The sequence below is a fragment of the Salminus brasiliensis genome, chromosome 1 (assembly GCF_030463535.1).
Source record: "Salminus brasiliensis chromosome 1, fSalBra1.hap2, whole genome shotgun sequence".
NCBI lineage: Eukaryota > Metazoa > Chordata > Actinopteri > Characiformes > Bryconidae > Salminus > Salminus brasiliensis.
The window spans coordinates 62,596,428-62,622,127 of record NC_132878.1 but is presented as its reverse complement, the minus strand read 5'-3'; the positions used below and the strand labels follow the sequence as shown (position 1 = coordinate 62,622,127).

The window sequence follows — 25,700 nt, the reverse complement described above, 5'->3', positions numbered from 1 at the left end:
CTTCACTAGTCCCATGAACTAATAATAAGCATGGATATCTACACTTTAAAAGGGCTGGACATAAAATAAATAAATAAATAAATAAATAAAAAACTGGAAAATTAAGCACAGATGCTGGAGCAATCCATTTGGCAGTGGTGTAAATGGCTATGCATTGGAATAGGTAAGTCCTTACCTCATCAATGTATTCTTTTGGCAGTGGTGCCCCTGCTGTTACCTGATGAGGAAGAAAATAAGCAAAAATGTCAGCTGAGTCTAACACTACACTAACAACTCTTTAACAAGGAGTAAAACATACACATCTGCAGTGCAGTGCATTGCAGTGCAGGACCTGCCAGGATTCAGGTGTACTGGTAATCATTTTTATTTTAACACACTCTTACATTGGGACCTCCACCATGCATCTTCAGTGCTCTGATGGTGGCAACCAACACCACAACATCAGGCTTCAGTCCAGAGGCACGACACTTGATGTTAAAGAACTTCTCCATACCAATATCAGCTCCAAAACCTGCCTCGGTCACTGTAAGAAACAGAGAGTGCGAGAGAGAGTGAGAGTGAGAGAGAGAAAAATGCATTTCACTGAGCAGGTCTTTAAAAGCTAAAGTTAGCGTTCATAACAGCCATGCTCAGCTACAGCAACTCTTTCTCCTCAGCAGCCAATGATGACGTACAGAACACTGAAACTAAAGCAGGAAGTATGCTGAACACTCCTCAAAGATAATGTGTGGCAGTAATGAGCTTTAAAAGCACTGCTAGTTGCATACATACACACGCACACACAGTGGAAAATGGCACTAATTATTTAATTTCCTTTGCACTCCAGGGAGAACTCTGTAGTACTGATGTAATTGCTGTCCTTCAAGACTAAAAGCAAACATGCGCGAGTGCAAGCATATGGGTACACTACAGTGTCATTACTACAGCAGCTGCTTTTACAGCATTACACACTCTTATCGATATAAACAACCAAGGGTTATCCGATTATCATTATCATAGCAGAAATCAGCACTTACAAGAGGTCAGCTGGAAAGAGCATGTATTACAAACTGCATTCCTCATTGTGTTTGTGTGTGCCATGCCATAACTTGCATTGCCGATCTCACAAAATGGCACACAAGCTTTGTTACTAAAATTGTGTACACATACACTATATGGACAAAAATATTGGGACAACCTGCTGGTTCATTGTTTGTCAAAATCAAGGCTTTTCCTGGAGTAATGGTCTCTATTTCAGACCGGAATTTGCTTAAATTTGCGGACACAGTGAAAACAGAATATCATTTCTCATCATGACTTTTCATTCTTTTCTTTTTTCAGAATTTCAAAAAATAGAAAAACAAGTTTAAATGAAACATATGACAGATTTTTAAACATGGTTTTAGACTTTCATATGGTTTTGGGTGGTTTATATGGTTTTAGACATTTTGACCGCACTGTAAATATTCTTTAAGAAAAAAGAAATTAAGGTTTTTTTTTTTTCCGGAAAAGTTGATCGTTTAAGGACAAGGTTTTAACATGACAGCAACATTATGTACATACACACACACACACACACATACACACACACACATACATAATGACCCCACATTCCAGAAAGTTATAAAAACAAGTGTGTGTGTGTGTTTGTACGTGTGCGCGTGTGTGCACGTGCGTAAGAGTGTGTGGTATTTCCACATACCCAGCTCCTTCAGTGCCCTTTGAGTTTCCTGCACTATTTCCCAGGCTCTGGAGCCGGGTGGGAAAGGGGCAGAGGGGCGGGGGGGGGCAATGTTTTTATTTCCACAGAAGAGGTTTGGCATACTTTTCTGGTCTTGTGAGAGCATGTGTGTGTGTGTGTGTGTGTGTGTGTGTGTGTGTGTGTGTGTGTGTGTGTGTGTGTGTGTGTGTGTGTGTGTGTGTGTGTGTGCGCGCGCGCGCGCGTGTGTGTGTGTGTGTGTGCGTGTGTGCGTGTGTGCGTGCACATGTATGGCAATCAGGGTCTGGCATCTTGTTTTGAACTGAAGTAACCTTTCAGATTAAGCCTGCACCCCCTCTGTCCCACATACCTGAGTCTGAACTACTTACTGCAACCTCGAAATGGAGATTTGAAATGAGAAAAATGATTCTAATCAAGGAGATTCACATTCTGGGGATTGATTGGCTAAAATGTGAGTGGGTGTGTGTCTGTGTAAGTTAAAGGCAGAAGATGCGATTGCACATGGGCATGCGTTTGAGTCACAGAGAAGAACTGACCAATGAGGTTTTAGGCAGCAAGCCATGATACCTGTCTGCATCAGCTTAGCGTTACAGCACCCACGCACAAGCTAGCCACAGATTAGACTATGTCTGACCAACGCAGAGAGGAATTCTGGCCCAATTTTTCTGTTTAACCCTTTAAAAAGCCTAGGGCCAGTCGGTGGCCCGAACGTGTTATTACAAACGTCTATCATTTACATTTAAGGCCATTAGCAGACACTCTTATCCAGAGTGACTTACTACAGTGCTTTCCTGTTCACTTAAGAATAACCTCAGCTAGTTTGACCAGACTAAAATTCAAATATACCTCTAAGCTTAGATACAACTAAACCAGTCAATAAGACACCATAACACTCCATATTGTGTGCTTCTTTACCAGAGAATAATCCCACCAGTTTGTACAAAAGTCCCTGTAGTTCCTGAGTAATACACCCTAGTGTGTAATAAGGCTTGGAGTGTTAAGGGGTTAGAGTTCTCCCTCAGCCACCCAGTCTAGGGGTAGTTTATATACTGCTAGCGTAATGCCAGTTTGCTATTCACTGCGTTTAGTTAGGCTAAAGTCTAATGAACAGGATTTATTACTGACCCCAGATGCATTCAAACAGTTAAGACAGGTTTGGTATCTCACGTGTGCTTTGTCAGTGTTCAACAGAAGATGCTGGACTAACTCTTTAAACACGGCAGTCTTTAATGTATGTTTAATGTTAAAGCTGCATCAGAAAAACACATTGTAAACATGGTACTTTTTTAAAACAAATTAGTTAAACACTAAACATTTAGGCACATATATTACATATGTTGTAAATGTAAATGTTGTGGGAGTAACAATCTCTACTTCAGACTAGAATTTGCTTCAATTGAAGATCTAGACACATTTGGAGTTGGCTGAAAAACGATCACCCAATCTCCATCTCCAAGTACACACAAGTCCAGTTTGTTAGCATCATTAGTCTAGCATCTGCAAATCTAAACTGAAGCAGCAAACGTCAGATACTTAACACATCTTGGTTGATTAACTGCATTTGGTGTTTTTTCACCAGACTATCCCCTGTAAAGACAGCTGTTTTACTGTGTGTTGTAACTCCTAATTGTAACAGTGTAGATCCTGTGATTATCATATTGGTCAGAGTTTCTTTTCTTAAACTCTAAAGACAGTTGATTATAGTAAGTGTTGCTGTACTAGATCTAATGGGACTTATATGACGCGACTAAGGCTAGTAATATTAGCTGAGGTCAAAACAATTAGCATTAGTCTGTTTATCTTAACTTTAGACGGATGCCTTTCACACCTGGTTCAGGATCAGTGTAGCATTTGGTATTATTTAAATATTTTGCAAATAATGCCATACACAATTCAAATCTCAAATTTCAACGAAAGGCTCATCCTTAATATTGAGACGAAACCCTTAGACCCAAGCTTCACTGCACAAAATATTTCATTTCAAGCCATTTTGGGCCATTGATATTTGTCCATCCCTCCTAAAGTATTCATATACTGTAATGACAAGCTAACACATGCCTAAAAGGCCAGCAGAAAAGCTGCTTTGCTCAGTCAGTTAGTGCTGGAAGGTTACACTCTTCCTAACCTTCTTCAAAAACAACATACCTGAGCATCGGGTGACATACGGACACAGAAATACACACTTTCCTTCTTCACAGTTATTCTGGGAAACTCAACACAAGCCGCTGCATTCCTGCTGTCTTCGAGGATGACAGAAGATCACAGACTAAAGAAGTGCATGGCTTCAGATACTCAGATGCTCATCAGTACCTATCAACCAACCACAGCACGTAACTAGCTGATAACAACCTCTGTCAATCACTCCTGGGAGGCCTTAAGCTTGAGCTCAGAGCTGGGCTTCTCCAGCTTAGCGGATGCTGCACTTGCCCCTTCACTGTTTACATGCTGGAGAAGGGTCAGGCACTGTTGTAGGAGGATCATGCAAAGAGGTTGTAACTCAACTAGTGTCTTGGCCTGGCTCCCTGGCATCATTTCCCTACTCCACACATACTTCAGCACGGCCTTAAAGGAGGCCCTGCACAGTAAGCATTGATTTACTCATTGCGAGAAAGACTGACTGACTGACTGTGTGTGTGTGTGTTCTCAGGTGTACTATCATTAGATGAGTTTAACAAAAACATCCCAAAAGGTTTTATGTTAAATGGATCTATTTGATTTAAGACCAACATGAGCAGACCAACATGTGTGTGCTATTTCATATTTGAATATATAAATTAAAAAAAAAAACTCCACATATATTAGAAATCTTTGTCATGCATTTGTTTGCCTTTATAGATTACTGTTGCTATATAGCCTTCTCATTTTGTCTTTTCTGATAACGGATTTATTATATTTTGACCTATTTATGATACAAATGACCCCAAAAATGTCCTTTGAACAACTGTATTACTTTAAAACTGGACTGTAACTGCTATTCAACAAGTGCAACATTTGTATACAATTTAAAAATATATAAAACAAAAATTTCCACATTTTACAGTTTTAAAATATCAAAACATGCCCTAAACAAACATCTGGGCACCAGTACTTATTAACAATCACTTGCTTGAAGCATGAATTTTGAGGTGAAGATGCAAGAAAGGCATTCTTCTTGCATCTTTTCCTTTTTCTTAGGACTCCATGTTCCAAGGTCATATTGGTGCAGGTGTTGCTGCACAGTAGAACAGTGCACCAGCACTCTAGAGACTGCTAAACCTTCCTTATAGTCTTTTGTAGTCTTTCTAGCAATCCTATGAGCAGTCCTCTTTGAACGTTTTCTTGCTCTTTCAGACATAAACTTGATCTCTGCCATTTCTTAATTACATTATGGACTGAGGAAACTGCTAGCTGAAAAACCCTTTGCCATGTTCTTACAGCCTTCTCCTGATTTGTGGGCATCAATTATTTTGGCAACTGCTTAATGGAGTCCATAGCTATGGACTGTTAGGATGCTGTTAGAGGAGGGATTTAACAGAGCTCTGAAATTTGCATCACTTGGCCTTTCCCAACAATGACCGTGAACATGCCATAGCCCTAACAAGTAAAAGACCCATCTGACCACCTAACGCACCGAAGTCAGACATTTTGCTAATAACACATCAAATGTAGATATATTTATCTAACAGTGTTTGCCAATGAAACATTACAAAACACAATAATGTACTCTGGTATGCATTTGAATGTGTGCACTGTGGTCACACTTACCCACAAAGCCGTCCTCTCCAACCAGTTTAAGAGCAAGTTGGTCTGCTAGAACGGACGAGTTGCCATGGGCAATGTTAGCGAACGGTCCAGCATGCACAAACACTGGTGTGCCCTGTTGCAACAAAAGAGACACGGGTGAATGAAACAAAAACAGCAAAAGAACCAACATGAACCGCACTGAACCGGCCCCATTACTGCATGAGACATTTGTGACCTGCATCACGCCGATATTGTCCATCAGAACTAACAAAAGTAACTCTACAAGGGCCTGATAATGTACAGTATGTTCATATAAACATTGATATGTGGAATAAGCATGTGTTTCTGGACTGTTACTCAACCATCCGGTTATAAAGCTTCAAAACATGGAACACTTGTTTCCACCACATAAGCCGATCCCACATAAAGCTGTGAACAGCTGGGACTTGAACCAACAGCCCTTTAGTTCAGAGTTCATTTCCCCAAACCAGCAGGTCACTCAGAATACAGCATATGAAAAGAGGATAGGAAGGACAAAAAGAGGGCAGGAGGATGGAAAAGTAAGCAGGCAAGTGGTGAAGTCACTTGAATTCAGGAAGAGGACTGAAGCACAGCTGGGGTTGGGGGGGAAACAGGGTGATGAGTTCTGTTCTTTCCAGGAGAAAGACAGAAAGAGCGGACTTCTCGCTCACTCCCTTAACAAGAAGTCCTCTGACAGCATTCCACAGTCTCTTTATCACCAAATCATTCCTTCCACAAAGCCACGGCCATTCGGCCTGTTGTGCTGCGCTTTTGGCTGCGTTTTTAGTTTGAAAAGTGCCGTCCCCTGCTGGTAGACGAAGACCAAAAGGAGGGACTGTGGAATGCTGGGTAAAAAGTTCAAGGCTGCTTATGCAAGGCCAATGAGAACGGGATGCACAGGCCGGTGTGTGTTTATGTATCCCTAATTTGAATCTGCAATGCCTGTGCAAAACACAATGATATTGGAAGCAATCAGTGTCATGATTTGGCTGATGATTTAAAATAATATGAAATATTTAATATTATTATACTTATTTCCAGACTCGCAACGTGATTGGCTGAGAAACTTTCTATGTAGTGCCAAGTAGATAACGAGCATGCGGAGGCAGGGTAGAAAGCAGCCAGTCAGAGGCTTTTCTGCTTCATATGTTGTTAAGTGGGAGCGTTAACATTTGGGAGATAATCGCCCACCACTACTTAATAATGGGGAAAATCCTCTCGATTTTCATTAATTTAACATCGAGGGCCCACAAGCCATGTTCAGAACAGGTAATTTATCAGAAGAAACTAGCTATTGTTGGATAAACCCCATAAATCACATACAAGTAACCATCCAAGTCAATACTGCAAACAAAGACGGGAGAGGCCAAATATAGCTTGAAAAGTTAATGTTGGTTGATTTAGCCTAAGTTATGCTAACTTAGGCTAACAATGCTGTGCTTTCCATAGACAGTGTGTGATCTTCATAACAGATGTGTGTACACAACCAGCACCACAGAGTTGGTCTACTGGTATTCTCATCCCCAGTACATCAGCAAAATACAAAGAGGGCTGCAGCGTGAGTTTCCACTGTGTGTCAGCAGCATTAAGAGGGACAAGGTCATGGCTAAAACATCAACGTGTCAATCGGAGCCCACAGAAACACGTTTGTGTGCCATCATGATGTGCCATGACTAACCGGCAATTTAGTCTAAAAGCATGTGTGCACATGGAGAGAAGGAATTCCACTGGCAATTCTGTCGGTTTCCATTGAAATGAGCTTCAGGAAACAAGGTAAAGGACACACACGTGCACATAGCATCATATCAAACAGGAAATAACGTTAAGTCACCTCTGCACTGAGAGCACAGAGAGAGTAAGAGATGAATGCAGAGACTGCAGGGAGAAACCAGCACAGAAAACAGGAAAGGGGTTAAGAGTGAGCAAGCGAGCAGTGGAGGAGTGTAGGAGTAAAAAAACAAGCGTGAGCGAGACGTGGAGGAGTGCAAAAGTAAGAAAGAGTGAGCAAGCAAGAGATGGAGGAGTGTAAGAGTATGAAAAAGTGAGCGAGCAAGCGGTAGAGGAGAGTAAGAGTACAAAAGAGACAACAAGAGAGAAGTAGAGGAGCATAAGAGTAACAGAGCAAGTGTGAGGTGTGTAAAGGAAGGACAAGTGAGGGAATGCAAGAAAGAGAGCAAGAAAGAAGGAGAGTATATAAGAATAAAAGAGAAAGACAGAACGAGAGAGAGAGAGAGAGAGAAAGATAAGGAAGACTGATGGGGAGAATAAGTTTATTTATTAAAAAAAACACAAAAAAACAAAAACACACACACACACACCCCTGGTTCAAACTATATTATGCAAACACACACACCCCTTGACTTTTGATTATCTCGCACTCGCTCGCTCTTACACATCCTTATAACACACACAGTATCTGACATCCCTCTTCCTTTTCATTCATACACTCAAGACCATCTGTAAAAACATGGATGCCATCACACCCTCTTCCACGGACACTCAAAACCACAACACTCCCATCATCCTCTGCTGCTCACTCCATCCTGATATAACACCAGACAGGAACGATTCCACAAAACAAAAAAAATCTCTCACACACACACACACACACACACACACACACACACACACACACACACACACACACACACACACACACACACACACACACACACAAAAACTGCTGCATGCAGTTGAAAGACATTCCTACAAGTAATTCTTTTCAGCACATTCTAAACATCATTTCCAGCTTTTCTCTCCAGTCTGAACAACAGGGCACACTCCCACTGCAGTGAGACAAAAGCCAGATGTGCAATTGAGTGAGCGAGCATGTGAGTGTTCCGCACTTCTCAGCTCTCCTATAGGTTCAGTACCACTGAGAGTATCATGTTTGAACATTTCCATCAGAGCTGCACTGCTGCAGGTTTTAGTTCCCTGTGTGAGTGAACAGATGTGGAAAAGTCTAACCTCCAGTGTTTGCATCAGGGTGGGTTTGATGGCATCTTTCATCAGCACTGCAAGAGCACCAGTCACACCCTGAAAGAGGCAACCAGAGAAGGAAGGACCATCAATACACAAGAGCAGATCAACAGAGATTGTGAGCCCAGGGTGAAGAGCTTGACACTTTTGTCTACACCAGGCAAGCCCAGTCTATCCACAGTGTCATTTTTTGAATATTAATTTTCAATCAGGGTCACATTTCACTTTTGAGTTTCTCAAAGGCCAGCTCCTATTTTTCATTTAAGATTCAGGCTGGCATTTCTTCCTTGATATAGAAGCTGAAGGCCATGACATAAATGGACTTTTTTTGGGCTATAGTCTGGATGAGACCGTTGGATTGGGACAGTCAAACAGCTAAATAGAACAACCGAATTGGACCACAATTTAATTCAAATTCTAAACTTAAACAACTTTTTTTTGGTCAATTAAAGCTCAATTACATCTTTAGAGTAAATCATCAGCCATCCAACTATTTCCTACAAACTTACAAGGTCATCTGCTGTCACTGGCCATCCACTCCGGCTGCTGCCCACCACCATGCGGCCCAGCCTGGACTTCATGTCCGCCAGCCCGTCGGTTAAGGCCAGAATAGCCATGATCTCACTGGCCACTGCAATATCAAACTGTGTCTGCAAGGGGGAAAAAAAGGTGTTAGACATGCCCCCACAACACCTGGGTTTATGTAGCGTTAAGGATGTAAATGTCTGATATACATAACTACTTGATCACTTACAGATGGATCATAATGTGTCAAATTTCACCATGATTCAATCTGAATATTTAGCTATATGTCCCAATTTAATATAATGCACTGGGGCTTTGTTTTTAACCGCTGTATTTGTAGTGTCTAACTGCATGAACCAGCACTGAACACACTGAATGCATACACTGCTGTGATCCATCAAAATACATTTTTTTCCCCCACATTATTAAACATAATACACAAACACTGAGTTTTGCCTTTGCTGATCGGTTTGTTGACAGATCATGCAAACCACGCTCAGATGCATCCAACACAAGACAAACAAGCAAACACACCCTCAGGCAGGCCACTAGGCTCGCTCCTCTTTATCGTATACAGCAAATAGGTTGCACATGTGTTAAAGACAAGGCTGGCTGGAGCCAGTCCAAGATGTCCTGGTGCAGCTCGCCTCCAATAAACACTGGCCTCATAAAGCAGCTGGAGGAGACAGGCAGCAGCCAGACAGTTCTTACTCAGAGATAGACCACCAAACCCTAGAGGCTTCTGCGTCACGCTGACGAACGCACCGTGGCCTCAGGGGTGGGAATGCTACAGCTATCAACTCCTGCTGTGATTGGTTCAGGTCCCAAAAGTGTACTGTATACATTCTCTTAAGACATTCCAAGAAGACGTGGACGCATTTAAGCACGACGTAATGAATGAAAGATTCAACCCATCTTAATCCTCCAAATTAGGAGTGTGGATTTAAGTGTGGAACTGCTGAGGTCACGTGATTCTGTCTAAGTAAAGATTTGCTGCAATCCCTCCAACTCAAATGTGTGGCAAAGAAACAAGAGAGAAGCCCCTCTAGGCCATGGTGTGTGTTTCTGTGGCTGAATTCAGCGGGAGAGTATCTAAATGTAAGCATGTGCTTGCCCAGCTATGAGTGTTTGCAAGCAAACCACAGACCATTTTCTCTCCACATTTGCTTTCGTTCAGGCTGAATCACACCGAGGTGTATGCTGTTTATTTGCTGGATTGGGTTTAGAAACCATTATTTCTGACAGCTGCTCACACACTCCTCCATTTAAAGGATTCCAGCAAAAGGAGGGGGTGAGACCGAGAGAGAGACCTAGAGAGTGACCTTAATGTCTACTTAATACTAAATCACTACATATTACCAGAGGTTTCACAGGAAAAGGGTGGAGTGAGTACATACCTGTCGGTTGAGGCCTTTCTCTGTGTTCGCTTGGCCAACAGTGATCTTTCGCAGGAAACGGTCGTTGGTGTCCACCACTGTTGAAACGAGACAGGAAAAATTAGCCTGAACTGCCGATGGCTGACATACTATTCACTGATAAAAGTGTGTTTTTTGGTCCAATATTGGAATTACCGTGAACAGACAACTTTAGCATCATATTTTAACTTTGCACATGCAGTGATTCACTTTATGGACAAAAGTATTGGGACACCTGCTCATTCATTGTTTCTTCTGAAATCAAGGGGAGGTCACGACTCTACCTCATCCCTAACTAATCCCAAAAGTATTGAAGGAAACACCATTGTTCCAGAGAACACACTCAATGGCTTTATACCCCTCTAGCCCACACATGGCATGAGGCAAGCATTTGCACACCTGTGTCAGCAAATGGGTGCAACTTAACGTAGCTGACATTTGGACATACAGTGTATATAGGTGTGGTCAGCAGAGCTGGACATCTTCAGCTCAGCAAATGGACAACTCCAACACTCTAGACTGGCGGTATGAGACTACATTTACATTCATGGCATTTGGCTGACCCTCTTTTCCAGAGCAACTCACATTTAAATCATGTTACACAGGTAGGTAAATGTAGCATTAGGAGTCTGGTCTAAGGACTGCCCTTGGTGTACAGCAGTGTTCTTTGCCGAGCCAGAAAATTGAACCCTAGTCTGACACAGAAGGTGGTGCCGTTATCAGTACGCTACACCATCCGATATCCCTCCAAGGCTACATCACTACATGCTCCAACGACTGGAGTTTGGTCTTGAGAAGAGTATCTGACAATTAAGTAAAATACATAATGCAATGATTTCATTATGTCTGATTTGTTACGACTGTTACAAATTCATTCATAAGGAATTCCTTCAACGGTCAACTCTTTAAAACCCTATGTGAAGCAACGGATTGTAAAATTAAACATGGTTTTAAAGCATTCAATACTTGAATGTATATTTTTTTTAATACCTGACTTAACTGCTTTTTTCTGTTTATTTATTGCCATTACTAGTACAAGACTACTGGGGGGGAGGGGGGGGGGGGTAGCGAAAGACTAGTCACACTACATAAGAGCATCAGTAAAGTGCAGAGGATCATGTGCGATCATGTCTTGGAACGAAAACCTGGAGCAATTTGTGGATACAAAAGTGAATACGAATGTGAAGGTCATGAATCTCGACCCTGTAACGTGATGTGCGGAGACATCAAGGGACAATTCCAACCACTGACTGACAGTACTGCAGAGTAAACATCAGAGACAGAGACTGAACTGGAACTGGAGAAGAAACCGGCCGTCCTCTACAAATCAATCAGATGGACTGGTGTAACACAACCTGCAAAGATCCAGCGGATTTTACAGCCAACAATCCGGGAGACATATGGAGCAATAGCACGGAATGGATCTGAGATGTACAGCTAGCCAAATGAAACCAAAGCCAAGGGAGACCATAGAACAGCAGGAAAAAAAGTAGAATTCCTTGAGCACTTGAATTTCTTATTTTCATTGGAAGTAGCTTTCCCCCCTTTGACAAACACGCAATTCCCAAATGGAAAAGGGAGTTGGAAGAGGGGAAAGAAAAACTTTCTTCCTCTAAACATGAAGCTACATGCACTAAACAGTTATAGGCCTCACTATAAAGATATTGTTGGCAGGAAGAACTATAACAGTCTAGCCATCCATCCTGTAACTCCCTTTTCTCTCTCACACTGTATATTTGTATATATATAGTAAACTCTGAGAAGATCAGAGTATCATATATCAGAAAGTTTGTATGGAGGAAAGCTGGGTAAACACTCAGAATTTAAAGTAAGCAATTTACAGATGCAGCAAGAAGCACACATGGAAAAACCCTTTTAATACGAGGGGGGGGGCAGCCGTTTGTGACTGCTAATCTACTGTTAAGTGTTATTAACTATACTGTACTGTTTTTGCATAGTTACATTTATGCAAAGATCAAATTAGCAACAATGAAAATACATAGATTTTTGTCAGCCACAAACATTGTTTGACTTATCTATAGAAATTGCGTAAAAACTGTAAAAATGAGCAGAGATTTGAGTGTAGTTGATGAATCCAACACTGGCCAACGGCCAACTTCCTTAAATCATTGTTTGCAAATTCAAATTGACCCTCATATACATACAATCTACATGAATTTACATCATTCATGCAGATGTTTTGACAGCCAAACAAGAGAAAGTTTTCAGCAGCTCCTAAGCCAACAGTCCTCCTAGAGTTTGGGGTTGATCAGTGGGGGAACGGCTCTCCTGCCGGCTACAGATGAAAATTTTTACTATGTTCATTAAAATTACAACCACATGTAAAAATAAATAAATAAATTAATTAATTAATAAATAATAATAATAATAATAATAATAATGAGTTTATTTATCTCTAGTTCATTTAATTTGGGGAATGATGCGATGTGTGGTGTTATTACTCACATAGGCCTATTATCCAAGATAAATTACTGCAGTATATAAAAAACTTCTGCACTAGATTAGCTATATGTTGTATTTAATAACTGCAGACTACTCACTCTACTTGAAGCACATCTTAGGTCCAGAGTCGGTTTTACATACACAATCTCTGCCTGACATAAGAGCTGTAGCAGACTGACTGCTATAGCCATGATCATTCACAGCATGCAGGGTTTGAGCTGTGAAGCGCTACAGTGGTGGTGCAGTATGTCAGAAAGCACCACTGTTTGTAAGTGAGCACAACAGACATCCTCTTACCAAACAGATACACAGTCAAACTGGTCACTATTTTTTGGTAAATTGACCACTGTAACACTTAGTGTGGCGATGTATAAGAAGCTATTGTTAAAAGTGTAACAGTTATGCAATTGAGGGGAAACTTGGAGCATTAGTGTAGTTTTATTCTTAAATAAAGACACACCGCCTCCCCACCGCCACACACAGAGGTCGAAAGCTGGTCTTAATCTTCCAAGACCCTCATCCGAGTGTGCACTCTTGAACCTGAAAAGTAAATATCCCATCAGTCACTAATACACCCCAGAGGGCTTGTGGTGGGCTAATACAACAGCTGTTCCCAGGCGGGTGCTTGCAGGATGCGAGTCTCCCTACTCTGGGAGTAACTCCCGGAGTAACTCCCAGAGTGCAGAAGAGAGGTAAACTGGACACCGTGGGTGTAAAATGTCCCCAAATTGCTTAGTCACCAGCAGATGCGGTAGTGAATGGACTGTTAAAGAAATACTCCAGTATTTTATCTGCTGCATCTGTAGTATCCAGTGAATTGGCATAACCAATCATTTTAACAAGTTTTCTGTAAAACAATTACAAACAGAGGTCAGTGGGAAACTACATTACCTGCCCCCTGGCTTCCATTAGAAGTATGTTCATTGGGGTAGCTGCTCTTTTGCAAACTATAAAAAAATGCATCATCACCACCATCCAAGATTACATATGCCACGCAAAAACCTTTTATCTCTGCATTTGCTGTATTTCACTTCTTGATATAACTTGAATCTGGCATTTGGTCTTTATCAAAATTTAACTAATAGAAAAGCTATTAAATTAAGAATAGAATTCCTCTCCTGTCTTGTTGCGGTTTTGGAGATACAAGGTTTTTGCATGGCAGTGACTATGTGTAACACAGACATTAGGCTAAAAGATGCTGATGAACTCCTTTAATGCTAGATGTGTGGTTCTACATATGTTAAGCATCAACAAATAAGGAAAAAAAATGATCCTAAGAGGCTCTCCAACCACTTCTCCCGTTTGCCTGAATCACACTCTTTTTGCTTGTTTTGTGCAAAATCTGGACACAATCAGACTACTGGGAAGTTATGTGTCACACATTGCACAAATCAACCATCTTACTGTTCATGAATGGCTGTGAATCATTAGAACAGGTCCCACTTAGTTCCAAACTAATCCATTCTCTTACAACCTGGGGATGGAAAGAATCACACAATAACTACAGCACTCCATGCTCTCATCAGGATAGCTGGTGGATTTTAAGCCACTTCAGGCTTTGTTTCCTAGAAGTATTCAGTTCTTTACAATGCATGAGGGAGGCCTAGGAGTAGGAGGAAGGGGGCAGTGGTTGCTGTGGGACAGCAGGCAACTCAACTGAGTCACAATGACACAAAGCATGAGCGAATGAGGCAAGAGCATTCCAATGTCCATATACACATACAGACAGGACCAACAGGCTCAGACTTGCCTGCTACCCAGACTTCAAGTGCAGCCTAGGTCCAGAGTTACCAGCTACAGTGCACATCTCCATCTGCGGCTCCTGAGGAGAGCGGCTGCTCAAAAGCTTGCAAACTATGAAGAGCCAGGAGAAATGTCACTGGACATAAAATATCTTATATCCAATGAATATTTTGTGATGCACACAAAAATAAAAACACCAGAGGACACTGAACTAAAGACACCTCCCATGGTACCTGTTAAATAATTAGTCGTACCTAGAATCTGGCCACAGTATTTTACACAATCCCTTGCACCGCCTTTTTGATTTATGAATGTGTGTGCAGGATTGTGTTTGCATCCTAGTGATATTTGGCACAAATTATAAGCAATTTAATGGAAATGCAAAAGTTGGTTTCCAGGTGGCGCAACTGTCCAAGCGCTCAATCTAAGGTTTCGTCCAAGAGACAGCCAACTGTGTCCAGGGGTCCCAGAGAGCACAACTGGACACTCTGATCAGTGCGGGTGTCTGTTGTAATAGAACTGTTAGTGTTCTTTTCCAAGCGTGTTCATACGTCTAGTCGCATTGTGAAGAAGTGTCTGGTTGGATTCATGGATCTTAGATAAAGCACATGCCAAGCTGTATCCTACCAGCACTGGTAGCATTCAGTCCTAGCTAGTGGGTGGAAACTGGAATTGACTAAATTGCTGAAAATTCCAGTGCCGTTGACAACACCCTGTAGGCTCTTAAAAAATGCTAAAATATGTTTTGTAAAAAAAACAACTAACAAACAAAAACCTACCTACTTACTTACAGATACGGACCTCTGTAATGCACCAATTCAAAACTATACTGAACTGCACTCCAGTGTGCTGCTATACGTGATAAACGTGTCAACAGTGGTCACTCCCTGTGGAAAATGATGTAATTATGCTTAATTTAAAATCTACTGAGCATTTTTCTACATTGTGTTACTGTCTAAATACTTATAGCCATGACTGTATGTCCTTTTGAGGTATACAAAGTTCCCTTTGGAGCTCTCGCCAGCTTATAACTTTGTGAACAATATCAGAGTTCTTTATACCTATGCCAGGAAAGGCTACATTAAAAGGAGGTGTTTTTTTGTAAGAAACTAAAAGCAGCTGGCTCCTACCTCTCTGCCAAGTGACTTTAGATGGGTCAAGGTCAAGACGGACGAAGGAGCGGACCTCCTCTGGCGTGAGGGCACTGGGATCAGATTTGTTGATTCCAAGACGCTGGGAAGAAAGATAAAGAGAAGAAAGACACATTTGGGATAAATACTACCAACAGGTCAGAACTGGAGCCCTTCATGGTTCTTCTATGTGGCTAGATTACTCCCTAAAGGTGTTCAGAATCAGGTAACTGGAGTAATGTGTAGTTGGACGATTTATTGAAGGTAAAGGAATAGAATTCTTATTCTACCCGTCTTGCAAAACCAGTATGATTCCACGTCAGTAGTTATGGCGCTTTTTTCCTCAAATAGAACATAATCTCAGCTGTGTGCAAATCTGTATTAATCTTCTTAACTGGTCATTGTAATTGCCCTGATGAGGCTAAATACTTGTCTAGAGGGGGAAAGAGACAGACACACAATTGGCTGAAGAGAAGAACATTTAGAGAGGAAGTGTGAGTAAGGCCTTGCGACAGAGAGTCTGAAGTTGGGTTATGAGGACAGCTGTTGGAGAGAAAGGGTACTACGCCTACTGTCAGCTGGCTGTCTAAATTTATTCATTTTGGAGGTTGGAATGACGAGCTTGAAATTTCCTGATAATTTGCAATGTGGCTAATCGGGTTTAGACATCATATCTTAAACATTTTTGGGGCCTATGGTAGCTGCCACACTGCCACTGAAATCCATGAAAACCCACATTAGCCTATGTAGAGCTTATCCAATACCTTGCAGTTGTCCAAAAGCACTGACTGCTAATTTGTTAAAGTGTAATTTAAACAATTTAAAATATTTTAACAGCCACATTTGGTAATTCATTCCAAAAATTTCCTTCTTTCTCTTTTTTATAACAAAAGTTCAGGTCAGATTAAAGAACTAGTAGGAGGGTCAACATGTTCTCTATATTCATCTGCAATTCATTATTAATGTTACAGGAAAGCTCAGCATATTTATGGTAACTGCCAGAACTCAGACTGGATATTTAAAGAATGTGCTGAAGCTTGAGATAGGACTGGGAGAAAGCTGTGAACTCACCTGCAGTCTGCCTAACTGGATGGGAGAGAAGCGTCTCACTCCATTTACAGAGGGCACTAGTCTGTTGTACAAAGCCTAACAGGGGGGGAAAACAGCTTAAACATGGTCCAAAATGACTTGAAATAAAATCGGGTCACTTATAACCCTTCCTGACCAACCTTATATAACCTTAGATAACACTGTACAAGTACTGTTACGTGCATTATGCATTACACTCTGGTACCTTGTCTGACTGCGTAGCTTCATGCAGGATGCGGGCATCAACAGCTGCTGCCACAAGGTTGTTGGCTGCTGTAATGGCATGGATATCACCAGTGAGGTGAAGATTAAACTGAGAAATAAAGAGGGGAAAAAAAGAGAAGGACATCAGGCAATGAAAGATAAAAGTGCATCCATAATTACCGCAACAACAAACTGGACACAAACGCAGTGGTTCAGACAGAAGTTTCTACACTGGAGCTGTTGGGCTACTGCAGCCAATGAAGTTTGTAAGCTTATATATATATATATATATATATATATATAGCCAATAGTCCACTAATTAACATTGTTATACTGCACGCCTACATCATCCAACCTGCCTCAAACCTTATGGCACTATGTGCATTTCATGTATTCCCCTCACAGCTATCAAGCTGCGTCCTGTATGTTCTACATGAGTGTGTGTGGGTGCGGCAGTATGTGCAGGCATGCTGTGCATCCTGCTTTGAGTTGTGGAGGGATCAGGGTGTATGCTGAGAATTCCCAAATACATCCTGTCTGTGATTCCTTACCTCCTCCATTGGAATGACTTGAGCATAGCCCCCTCCCGCAGCCCCTCCTAGAAAGACAGAGCGAGAAAAAGTCTAAATGAACCAAAACGTTACATACATATTATTTTAGGAAATACATAAAAAAAAGCAATTTAAACATATAGATAAGCTACCACAGTATTCAGGACATCCATATGCGAGCACACACCTTTGACTCCAAATGTGGGGCCTTGAGATGGCTGTCTTAGGCAGGCAAAGGAGTTGAGTTTGAGGTGAGCAGAAAGTGCCTGGACCAGACCAATGGTCACTGTGCTTTTGCCTTCTCCAAGAGGTGTAGGAGTGATGCTACAGCACACAGACAAACACAGGAAAGTAAACTAAAGCAATAAGCCGCTTCGCTGTTTAATTAAACACTCTTTTACCACAGTTATGAGGAATTAGGTAAACTGTAACTAAATACATTATAATAACTCCAATAAACACAACTAAAACCACCAAGCAATGTCATTTTTTTAACAGTAAGCTACAGCTGCCAAACACCACAAAAGGTCAAAACTTATTCTACAAACAGCAAAGTGGTTTACAGTTTTTATTAACAAGGCAAATTCAACTATCTCTGTGATCATGTGTGCATGAGTATTAAATACTTCACAACTCAGCCAATCAGACTGCAGACACATGGAGGAGGACCCACTAGGTTCTCCCTATACTGTAATAAACCAGCAGCCATTTGCCCTTTAAATTTGCTCTCTCACACTCCAAAAGCCTAGGGTTAGACTGCACTCTGCACTCTCCCCTCCCTCACCCATCCCTGCCTGTAGAGTGGAGCTGCTGGCAGGGCAGTAAAGGCATCCTGCTGGCTGACAGTAATTGAGTGGAGGGAGTGGGCTTCAGAGCGTCTGCAGGCAGAACAAAGACCTAGACTTTAAGTATGAGGAACGAGTGGGGGTGCTGATAAAGGGGCTCCACACATTCTCCCAAAAAACACATGAAAGAGCCCATGGGCCCCTGGCCAGGCCAGCCCCAGCCGTGCTTCACTCACACACACACACACACACACACACACACACACACACACACACACACACACACATGAAAGAGAGGCCTCTGTGAGGGGGGGGTTAGAGCCCTTGGAGTACCCACCACTCACTCGGTTGAGGAATTCAGAAAGCCCTTACAAAAACAGCCACAGAGCTGTATAATTAGCATTCACCTGTAGCTCACGGTAAAGGAGTATTTTACAGTATCCACACATTCCATACAGCTGCTTCAGTGCAGAAAACAATCTGTCAGGCTAAGTATGGTGTACTGCCCCGGTCACATTTTCACTTCAACAGTGATGCTGAAGAGTCACTAACCAAGTTCTGAAAAGAAGTTATTACACTGATGTTCAAATAAATAAATAAATAAATAAATAAATAAAAAAAACACAACAAACAGAGCAGTCTCACCCTGCCACCAGGACGTATTTGCCATTGGGCTGGTTCTGCAGGCGTGTAAGCAGAGAGAGGCGGACCTTGGCCTTGGTGCGCCCGTAAGCCTCCAGCTCTTCCGGCAGAAGGCCAATCTCCTCAGCCAGCTGCACAATTGGTTTTGGGGTCTGAGCTCTGGAGATCTCGATATCACTGTAGACACAAACAGCAAAGACTGATCAATACAAAGAAAGAAACCGTAATGCTGATGAAGATCTGGCTTTGCTATATAACTGAGGTCATGGGACAGGAGAATACTTCATATTTCATAGTGTGATAAAGCCTTTCTGATTTTCCTTGATAAATCGATTTGTTTGTTGTACATCTGTGAGCAGTGAATTCATGAGTGAACCCAACGGTTCTGAACACAACAGCTGATTAATAAATCAGTACTGCCTATCCATTTTAAAGGGGTAGTGAGGTTTAAAAGGCAAGTCATGCATGTCTGTGGAGCTGAGGCTAAACAGGGATTTTGCGCTCTTACCTGGGCACAGGGGACAGTGGCTGGAGCTTTAGTGGGCGGAGCGTCCATGTCTGATACTGCTGGTTCTCCACCCATCTCACACTGCTCCTCACCACGTTCTGTTGGAGCAGACAGAAAACACTTAGAGACGTAAAACACAAGAACAATACTAATGGTATTGTGTTGCCAGAGCTCAGATTTCTAACACGAATATGGGTGCATTATCTGGGTAACATTTTTGTCCTAAGTCGTCAATCATGCATTTGCCTTGTGGCAAAAATGTTAGACATCATGGACACATTTTAAATTTCATTGTGAACTCTGATGTTACCAGCATACAGCAGGGGGCATCTAACCTGCATCCTTAAGGCAGCGCTTATTGGGCCAATCTCAGTCCAGCATTCAGCTTCCATCCTCCTCTCCTCAGTAGCAGGGGTGTCTAGAAGATACAGCAGACAACAATATATAGTCATCTCAATTCACTTCAAGGGAATTACATTGTACATTACAATTAAACCTTCTTATTATATTGCAAGGGGGAAACAGACCATGAGAACTACGCACCTGGCGTTAAGGCAGATCCACAGTTAATGAGGGTTACTCCTGGTTTGAACCTGCTCTGTAAAAGATCTGCGTTCTCAGTCCCCATTACCACAACAACATCTGCTTGCTTGATCTGAAAAAGAGAAAAAGAAAATGTATCCACAAAATAATAGTTTCAATTATTATATAAACTTCACCCGCTGAGCAAAGCTACGTTCACACAGCAGTGGCCCATATGCAATCCTTTTCGACAGATGTGAAACAGGCAACACGACTCAGTCTGAACAGCAAGATCATGCGACTTTTAGGTCAACCCAACTTGATGTTCGCTGAGGAGAAGGAAAGATGGACGACGGAAGTGAAGGAGGTTTTCATCGTGAAGATAAGGTAACGGACCTCAAATATTTCAGAAAAAAAAAAAAAAAAAAAAAAAAAAAACACAGTTGAGCAGAATGAAAATATCATAACCTCTGAATTCAATTCATTAAGACCTTGCTAATTAGCAGATGAGTTCAATCAGGTGAGTTAATGAGAATGCCTTAAAATGACTGTGGTAGTGCTATGCTCAGGAAGGTCTAGACTCATGTGATTCAAATGAAGTTACACTGCCCCCTGCTGGTACAAATTCACACTGAATTTCACACTGAACAAACACTTCAGTCATTTTTGCATGCCTGTGAATGCTTTTTTTTTTTTAACCTCAGAATGAATATAGCATAGAGAATTAGCCCACTAAAATATTTTGCATTATTTCTAATCACAGACCCTATCTGAGTGAACTTATGTTCTGGTAGATGGTTTGTAAAATGATCCCTTACAGAAACACGAAACAAACCCCAATCAACCCTGCAACTAGTGATGTGCCTCCATATGCTGTCTTCAAAGACCCTGGAGTAGCGGAATTACGTTTGTTACATTTGGACTGGAGGTGAAGCCTTCAAGGAAGGGAGCTCTCCAGGTTTTCCAAGGTTGATAAACACTGCTTTGAAGATTATTCAATACAAATAGTTTAAAAAACAGCATACCTGCTTCTGTAGATTGTCTGTAGAGCTCCATTCGCTAGTTTGCACTTCCATTCCACCATTCTGCAGGAGGCACTGGAGGATCACCTTCAGAGGTCCTTCTAGACCAACCAACACTGCCATTTTCCCAGCCAGGGGAGCATCTGAACATAAAGGTAAAACAGCTCCATCACTTAGCTTTCTGCATGCGTTTCTTGAAAACTCTGACAGGAATGACATCCTATATCTGAATAAATAACCCCTGGTATAAGGTGTGGATAAAACACACTGTGCATGTGCAACACACACTCACCGTGTCTGGAGAGCAGTTCTAGCACAGCTCCTGCTATTGGTGAGGATAACCCTTCTGATAAAGCTCCTGAAACCAGACGCCCAACGTTCAGATCTGAAACCCTAATTAAAAGCACACACACACATACACACTTCAATATCTGAACAACTACTGGATCACCACCACACGCAGTCGTTAAGTGAAGAATCCTTAATGACATTAATTATTCTCATTATTTTCATCCATAATAACAGATATACTGATATTATAAACACAGAGACATTTGAGAATAGTAGGTTATTGATCTATTATTGATTTTTCAATATTCCCATTAGTGTTGTTGGGATCATCAAGAAGTTATTAAATGATAATATGGAGGTATGGACTAGAGTCTCAAGACTTGAACTTGATTGACAAATTATCAGACTTGACTGGGAGACAGAGAGAAAAACAAACTGGTCCTTGACGTTGGTTTGAAAACCAATGAGTCTGACTTAGACTTCAGCCTAATGACTCACCAACAAAATGGGAAAGTAAGCAAGCATGTATCTGTCTGCAACTTAAATAGTATTATATTATGGAAAGCAGTGATACCAATCTTTAAACAAACGTATATGTCCCCCACTCCTGCCCCCCTGACCCTCTCCCTCACACAGACACACACACATAATAAGTACCCATCCACATCTTTCTCTGGTTTGATGGCATTGAGTATTCTCCTGGAGAGCAGGGATGGAGGAAGACAGAGGAACACGCCATGAACATTCGGATCCTCATTCAGCCTCAGCACCTCCTCTATAACCTGCACCCACACACAGTGAAGAGGAAGAGAATAGTGAAAATGTAACTGTTCCAATGAACCTCAAATGCAGTTGAAAAGTCTAGCTACGAGGTGCTAAACTGGCAACATTATGGACATAATTTGAACATATTAGTATAGTACGATATAGTAACTGACCTCTTCTTCAGTGCAGTGTCGTGGCAGACATATCTGTGTCACATTCAAGCCAACCTATAAGAAGACATTACACAGTTTGCCTCAGGTACAGGCATTAAAAATGCTCATAATAATAATAATAATAATACAATACATTTATAAAAAACACTTTAAATCAAAAACAGAAAACATTATTTTAAGGTATAGATTTCATTCGGGTCTGTATTACTGGTCCATTTGTCATGATATATAGACGACTGAGATTTTGCAACCTTGCCAATATAGGATGTGCTTATTACTATCAGGAGGTGGAATGGCAGAGCAGTCAAGTAAAACACAGACCTTTCCTGCCATCTTCTTATTCATCTCCAGCAGACCGTCATCTTCACCAGCCTGACACACACACACACACACACACACACCTCAGAACATTTGGAAGGACATTCATGATAGAAGACCTACAAAAGTCAGACACACCCACAGCACTTAGCCACCTGGTCATACCTGTATGATGGCCAGTGTGGGTTTGATGGCTGGGTGGGCTTTGAGCACAGAAGCCAGCTCCTCTCTGCTCCTTTGGAGGACCTCTCTGTTAGAGAAACACACTGGTTAAGCACTCTCGATGCAAATCTCTTAACAGAAGTAAATGCTTTTCTACAGGAACACATATTGCCCATTGCCCAAAATAGCAGGTTGGAAAAAAAAAACCAAAAGACCAAAATTTGGTTAATTTGATGTGTGAAGACATTTTTTTTGGACTTTTTGACCAATTACAGTACGTTGACTATATTGTCACCATAGACTGTACATACAGACTTTTCTGCACATTACTGTAATGGCTGGTTATAAATACTTTTATTCATAATGTGGTGTTGGTCACTCTGTCCAAAGTAAGTCTGACGTTAGTGTCAAATGCCCAATGTGATCTGATAAGCTATTACCCAGCCAGCAAATGAACTCTGTAGTATTTGTCTCAACCTCACCAAATGTATTTTCTGGTCTTTTCTTCTTTTATTTGTCATCTTGGGGGTTAAACCAAATCATAGTAGCTTCAGTTCTTCTCAGCAGCTGTTTGGTTCGACTTTGAACAAACCAGGAAAGCCAATGAAGCTAGGCAGCTAACTGCCAGCAGGACACCAAGAGGATCAAGAAAGGAAAGCGTTGCTTTCTGGTAAGGCTCAGAAATCAATACAGTTATTACAAAAAGTTTTTGTTACAGTGTTAAAGCTATGCTAGGCTATGTGGATCGTCACGATAACGTAAACCAGCCAAAAAAGCGGAGCTCTTACCCACCCCCCCAATGAAAAATAACAGGGTTGTAAACATGTTTGTTAAACCACATCTTTTTTACCCCAACCAAAGTTTCATACTTTTTTTTTTACTTCAAATAACAACGTATAACTCAATAAATGATTTCTATAACACCTTTAAAAGGAGAAATATAGTATCGGCATTGGCTAATAGTCAAGCTGTCCATATGGGTCTCTAGAAGAAAGCAAAAGGAGAAAAAAAAGATCTGTTCATAAGCATATAATCTAATAAGAGCCACATGCCTGGGGTGCGTAAAATTCAAGGACATTGCCTAACCTAAAGTTAAATACCAAAGACAGACACACCCATGGCTCTTAGCCACCTGGTCATACCTGCACGATGGCCAGGGTCATCTCTGTTCACAAGCAGATCATCTAACAAGAGTCAAACGCTTATAAGGACCTAACCATTAACACATTTATTGAGATTAGTTTGATCTGTTTAAAATCATACTTGATCATTTAATTTTTAGGAATGGGACCTAGCTCTTCAGCTCTGAAATGAAATAAAAACTAAGAATCTAGACATGTAGGGCCAACAATGAAGGACTGACCACTTCTAACACACTGACTCAGCTTTTGTATTAGTGCAGCATGCAGCAGTATCAGGCTCACACAATCATTGATTTGATCAGTTTTGGGAAACACAGAGAACTTCGAGAAATGCGAGGCATGCTATTTACTGGGTCTGTGAGAACAGTCCAAAAACACCCAGTAAGCAGATGTCCTTTTCTGGAATTCTGCTGTGCGAGTACCGTTTACAACACTGTGTACAGTTACTGCAGTGTGATATCAGGAGAAAAACAGAACAATAAGTCTCTCAGGGGTGTTTATATGCGTTTGGTATGAAGAAGAAGCACTCATGAAGCACAGGTTCAGTAACTTTACTGGAGTTAACTGGAACTTCCATTGGATGTGTCCTATTTGGAAAACACTGATTTTATGAATACCGCCCTGCTGATGAATTCACTAAGGTGTGTAAAATGCAGTAGGCTGCTAAACTCTGCTCAGCTCTCTCTTAGAGAAACAGTCCTGATCTGGGATCAGTTCTGCCCTTTATTCAATGATGAATCATCTTTATGCAAATGTACCCAAATCCTACCAGTTTCATTGGCCAGAGAGATTTGCAGAACTCTCCAGCTACTGTTCCTACTTTCAACTACATGGAAATTCACCCCAGTTTATTTGAATGATAGCAGAATAAGCATTACCCACTTCTGCTCTCTTTACTAAATAACTCTGCTGGAGAACACCTTTAAAAATAACTAGTGCTCAATCTCAGAGAGGCCAGGTTAGCTGGACTACAGCTGAGCGTCCTACACCGGTAGGCTGTGCTGCAGCTGCTGGTTGGTGGAGGTGATGTGAGGGCGGCGAAGAGTTACATCAGCCCGGGCATCTCTTCCCCAAACACCGGCAACACGTGGAGGGAACGAACCCATTAGCCTTTAGCCTGGTGGCTATATCACGAAAACAACACGCCTTTAATAAATGTATGGTCACTCAGAACCGTAGCGATATTTACACCCAGCACTAGCTACTGTTATACTATTATATGTTGACAAGAGTAAGACTGCTCTTACCTAATGGCGTTTTCGTGCACGGCGCTGAGGGGGTTCTGCTTCTGCAGGCTGAGGGACTGAATGGAGCTCCCACCGCTGCCGGAGGTGAAGTGAGTTTCTCGAACCGGCACACAAGCAGTCGTCTCTCCGCGGGCTGTGGAGCTCGTCCGCGGGCTGAACATCTTCACCTGCCCGGCTCCACACCGGTTGGTCCGGCAGGCGTGGCGGAAAGCAGCGGACAGCCTCATGTTGTGAACTCCAACAACGACGGAGGGCAGAAAGTTCCTGGGTGTCTGGCGTGATCGGCTGCCGGCCTCCCAATGTGACTTCAGCTCCTCAACCCTCAACACGCCGAGACACGATGAACGCCTCGGGAAGGATCCGTTTGATTCAGTTTGAACGACTCTTTCAAGTCAGTCGAGAGAATCGATTCAAGTGCGTTTCATTTAATTGAATTAAAAACACACTTTCGATTAGACAGCTCGAATACTTTTCAGTTATAGCAGATACGATGTTACAAAGCAGAGAACATCTGCTTTTAATGAAATGAAACGAATGCATTGAATCGGACATTTGATTCATTTAAACGGCCAGTTCAAATG

At 41.7% G+C, this 25,700-nt stretch overlaps 1 protein-coding gene across 1 annotated transcript in view; it reads right to left on the bottom strand.

The window, feature by feature from the left end:
- The window catches only part of mthfd1l (methylenetetrahydrofolate dehydrogenase (NADP+ dependent) 1 like), a 43,339-nt gene extending 17,899 nt beyond the window's left edge, over window positions 1-25,440 (bottom strand). Inside the window, exons 1-22 of the mRNA XM_072685661.1 lie at window positions 25,120-25,440; window positions 22,734-22,818; window positions 22,572-22,622; window positions 22,251-22,304; window positions 21,970-22,094; window positions 21,314-21,414; window positions 21,025-21,164; window positions 20,021-20,132; window positions 19,813-19,895; window positions 19,478-19,575; window positions 18,973-19,146; window positions 17,730-17,866; window positions 17,543-17,589; window positions 16,993-17,100; window positions 16,770-16,844; window positions 15,699-15,801; window positions 10,345-10,421; window positions 8,932-9,072; window positions 8,411-8,479; window positions 5,444-5,555; window positions 384-523; window positions 176-217 (exon numbers count right to left, since the gene is read on the bottom strand). Coding sequence (XP_072541762.1) covers window positions 176-217; window positions 384-523; window positions 5,444-5,555; window positions 8,411-8,479; window positions 8,932-9,072; window positions 10,345-10,421; window positions 15,699-15,801; window positions 16,770-16,844; window positions 16,993-17,100; window positions 17,543-17,589; window positions 17,730-17,866; window positions 18,973-19,146; window positions 19,478-19,575; window positions 19,813-19,895; window positions 20,021-20,132; window positions 21,025-21,164; window positions 21,314-21,414; window positions 21,970-22,094; window positions 22,251-22,304; window positions 22,572-22,622; window positions 22,734-22,818; window positions 25,120-25,346 — 2,301 coding nt within the window. The 5' untranslated portion in view covers window positions 25,347-25,440. The remainder of the gene's footprint in view (window positions 1-175; window positions 218-383; window positions 524-5,443; window positions 5,556-8,410; window positions 8,480-8,931; window positions 9,073-10,344; window positions 10,422-15,698; window positions 15,802-16,769; window positions 16,845-16,992; window positions 17,101-17,542; window positions 17,590-17,729; window positions 17,867-18,972; window positions 19,147-19,477; window positions 19,576-19,812; window positions 19,896-20,020; window positions 20,133-21,024; window positions 21,165-21,313; window positions 21,415-21,969; window positions 22,095-22,250; window positions 22,305-22,571; window positions 22,623-22,733; window positions 22,819-25,119) is intronic.
- Window positions 25,441-25,700: the final 260 nt, after the last annotated feature.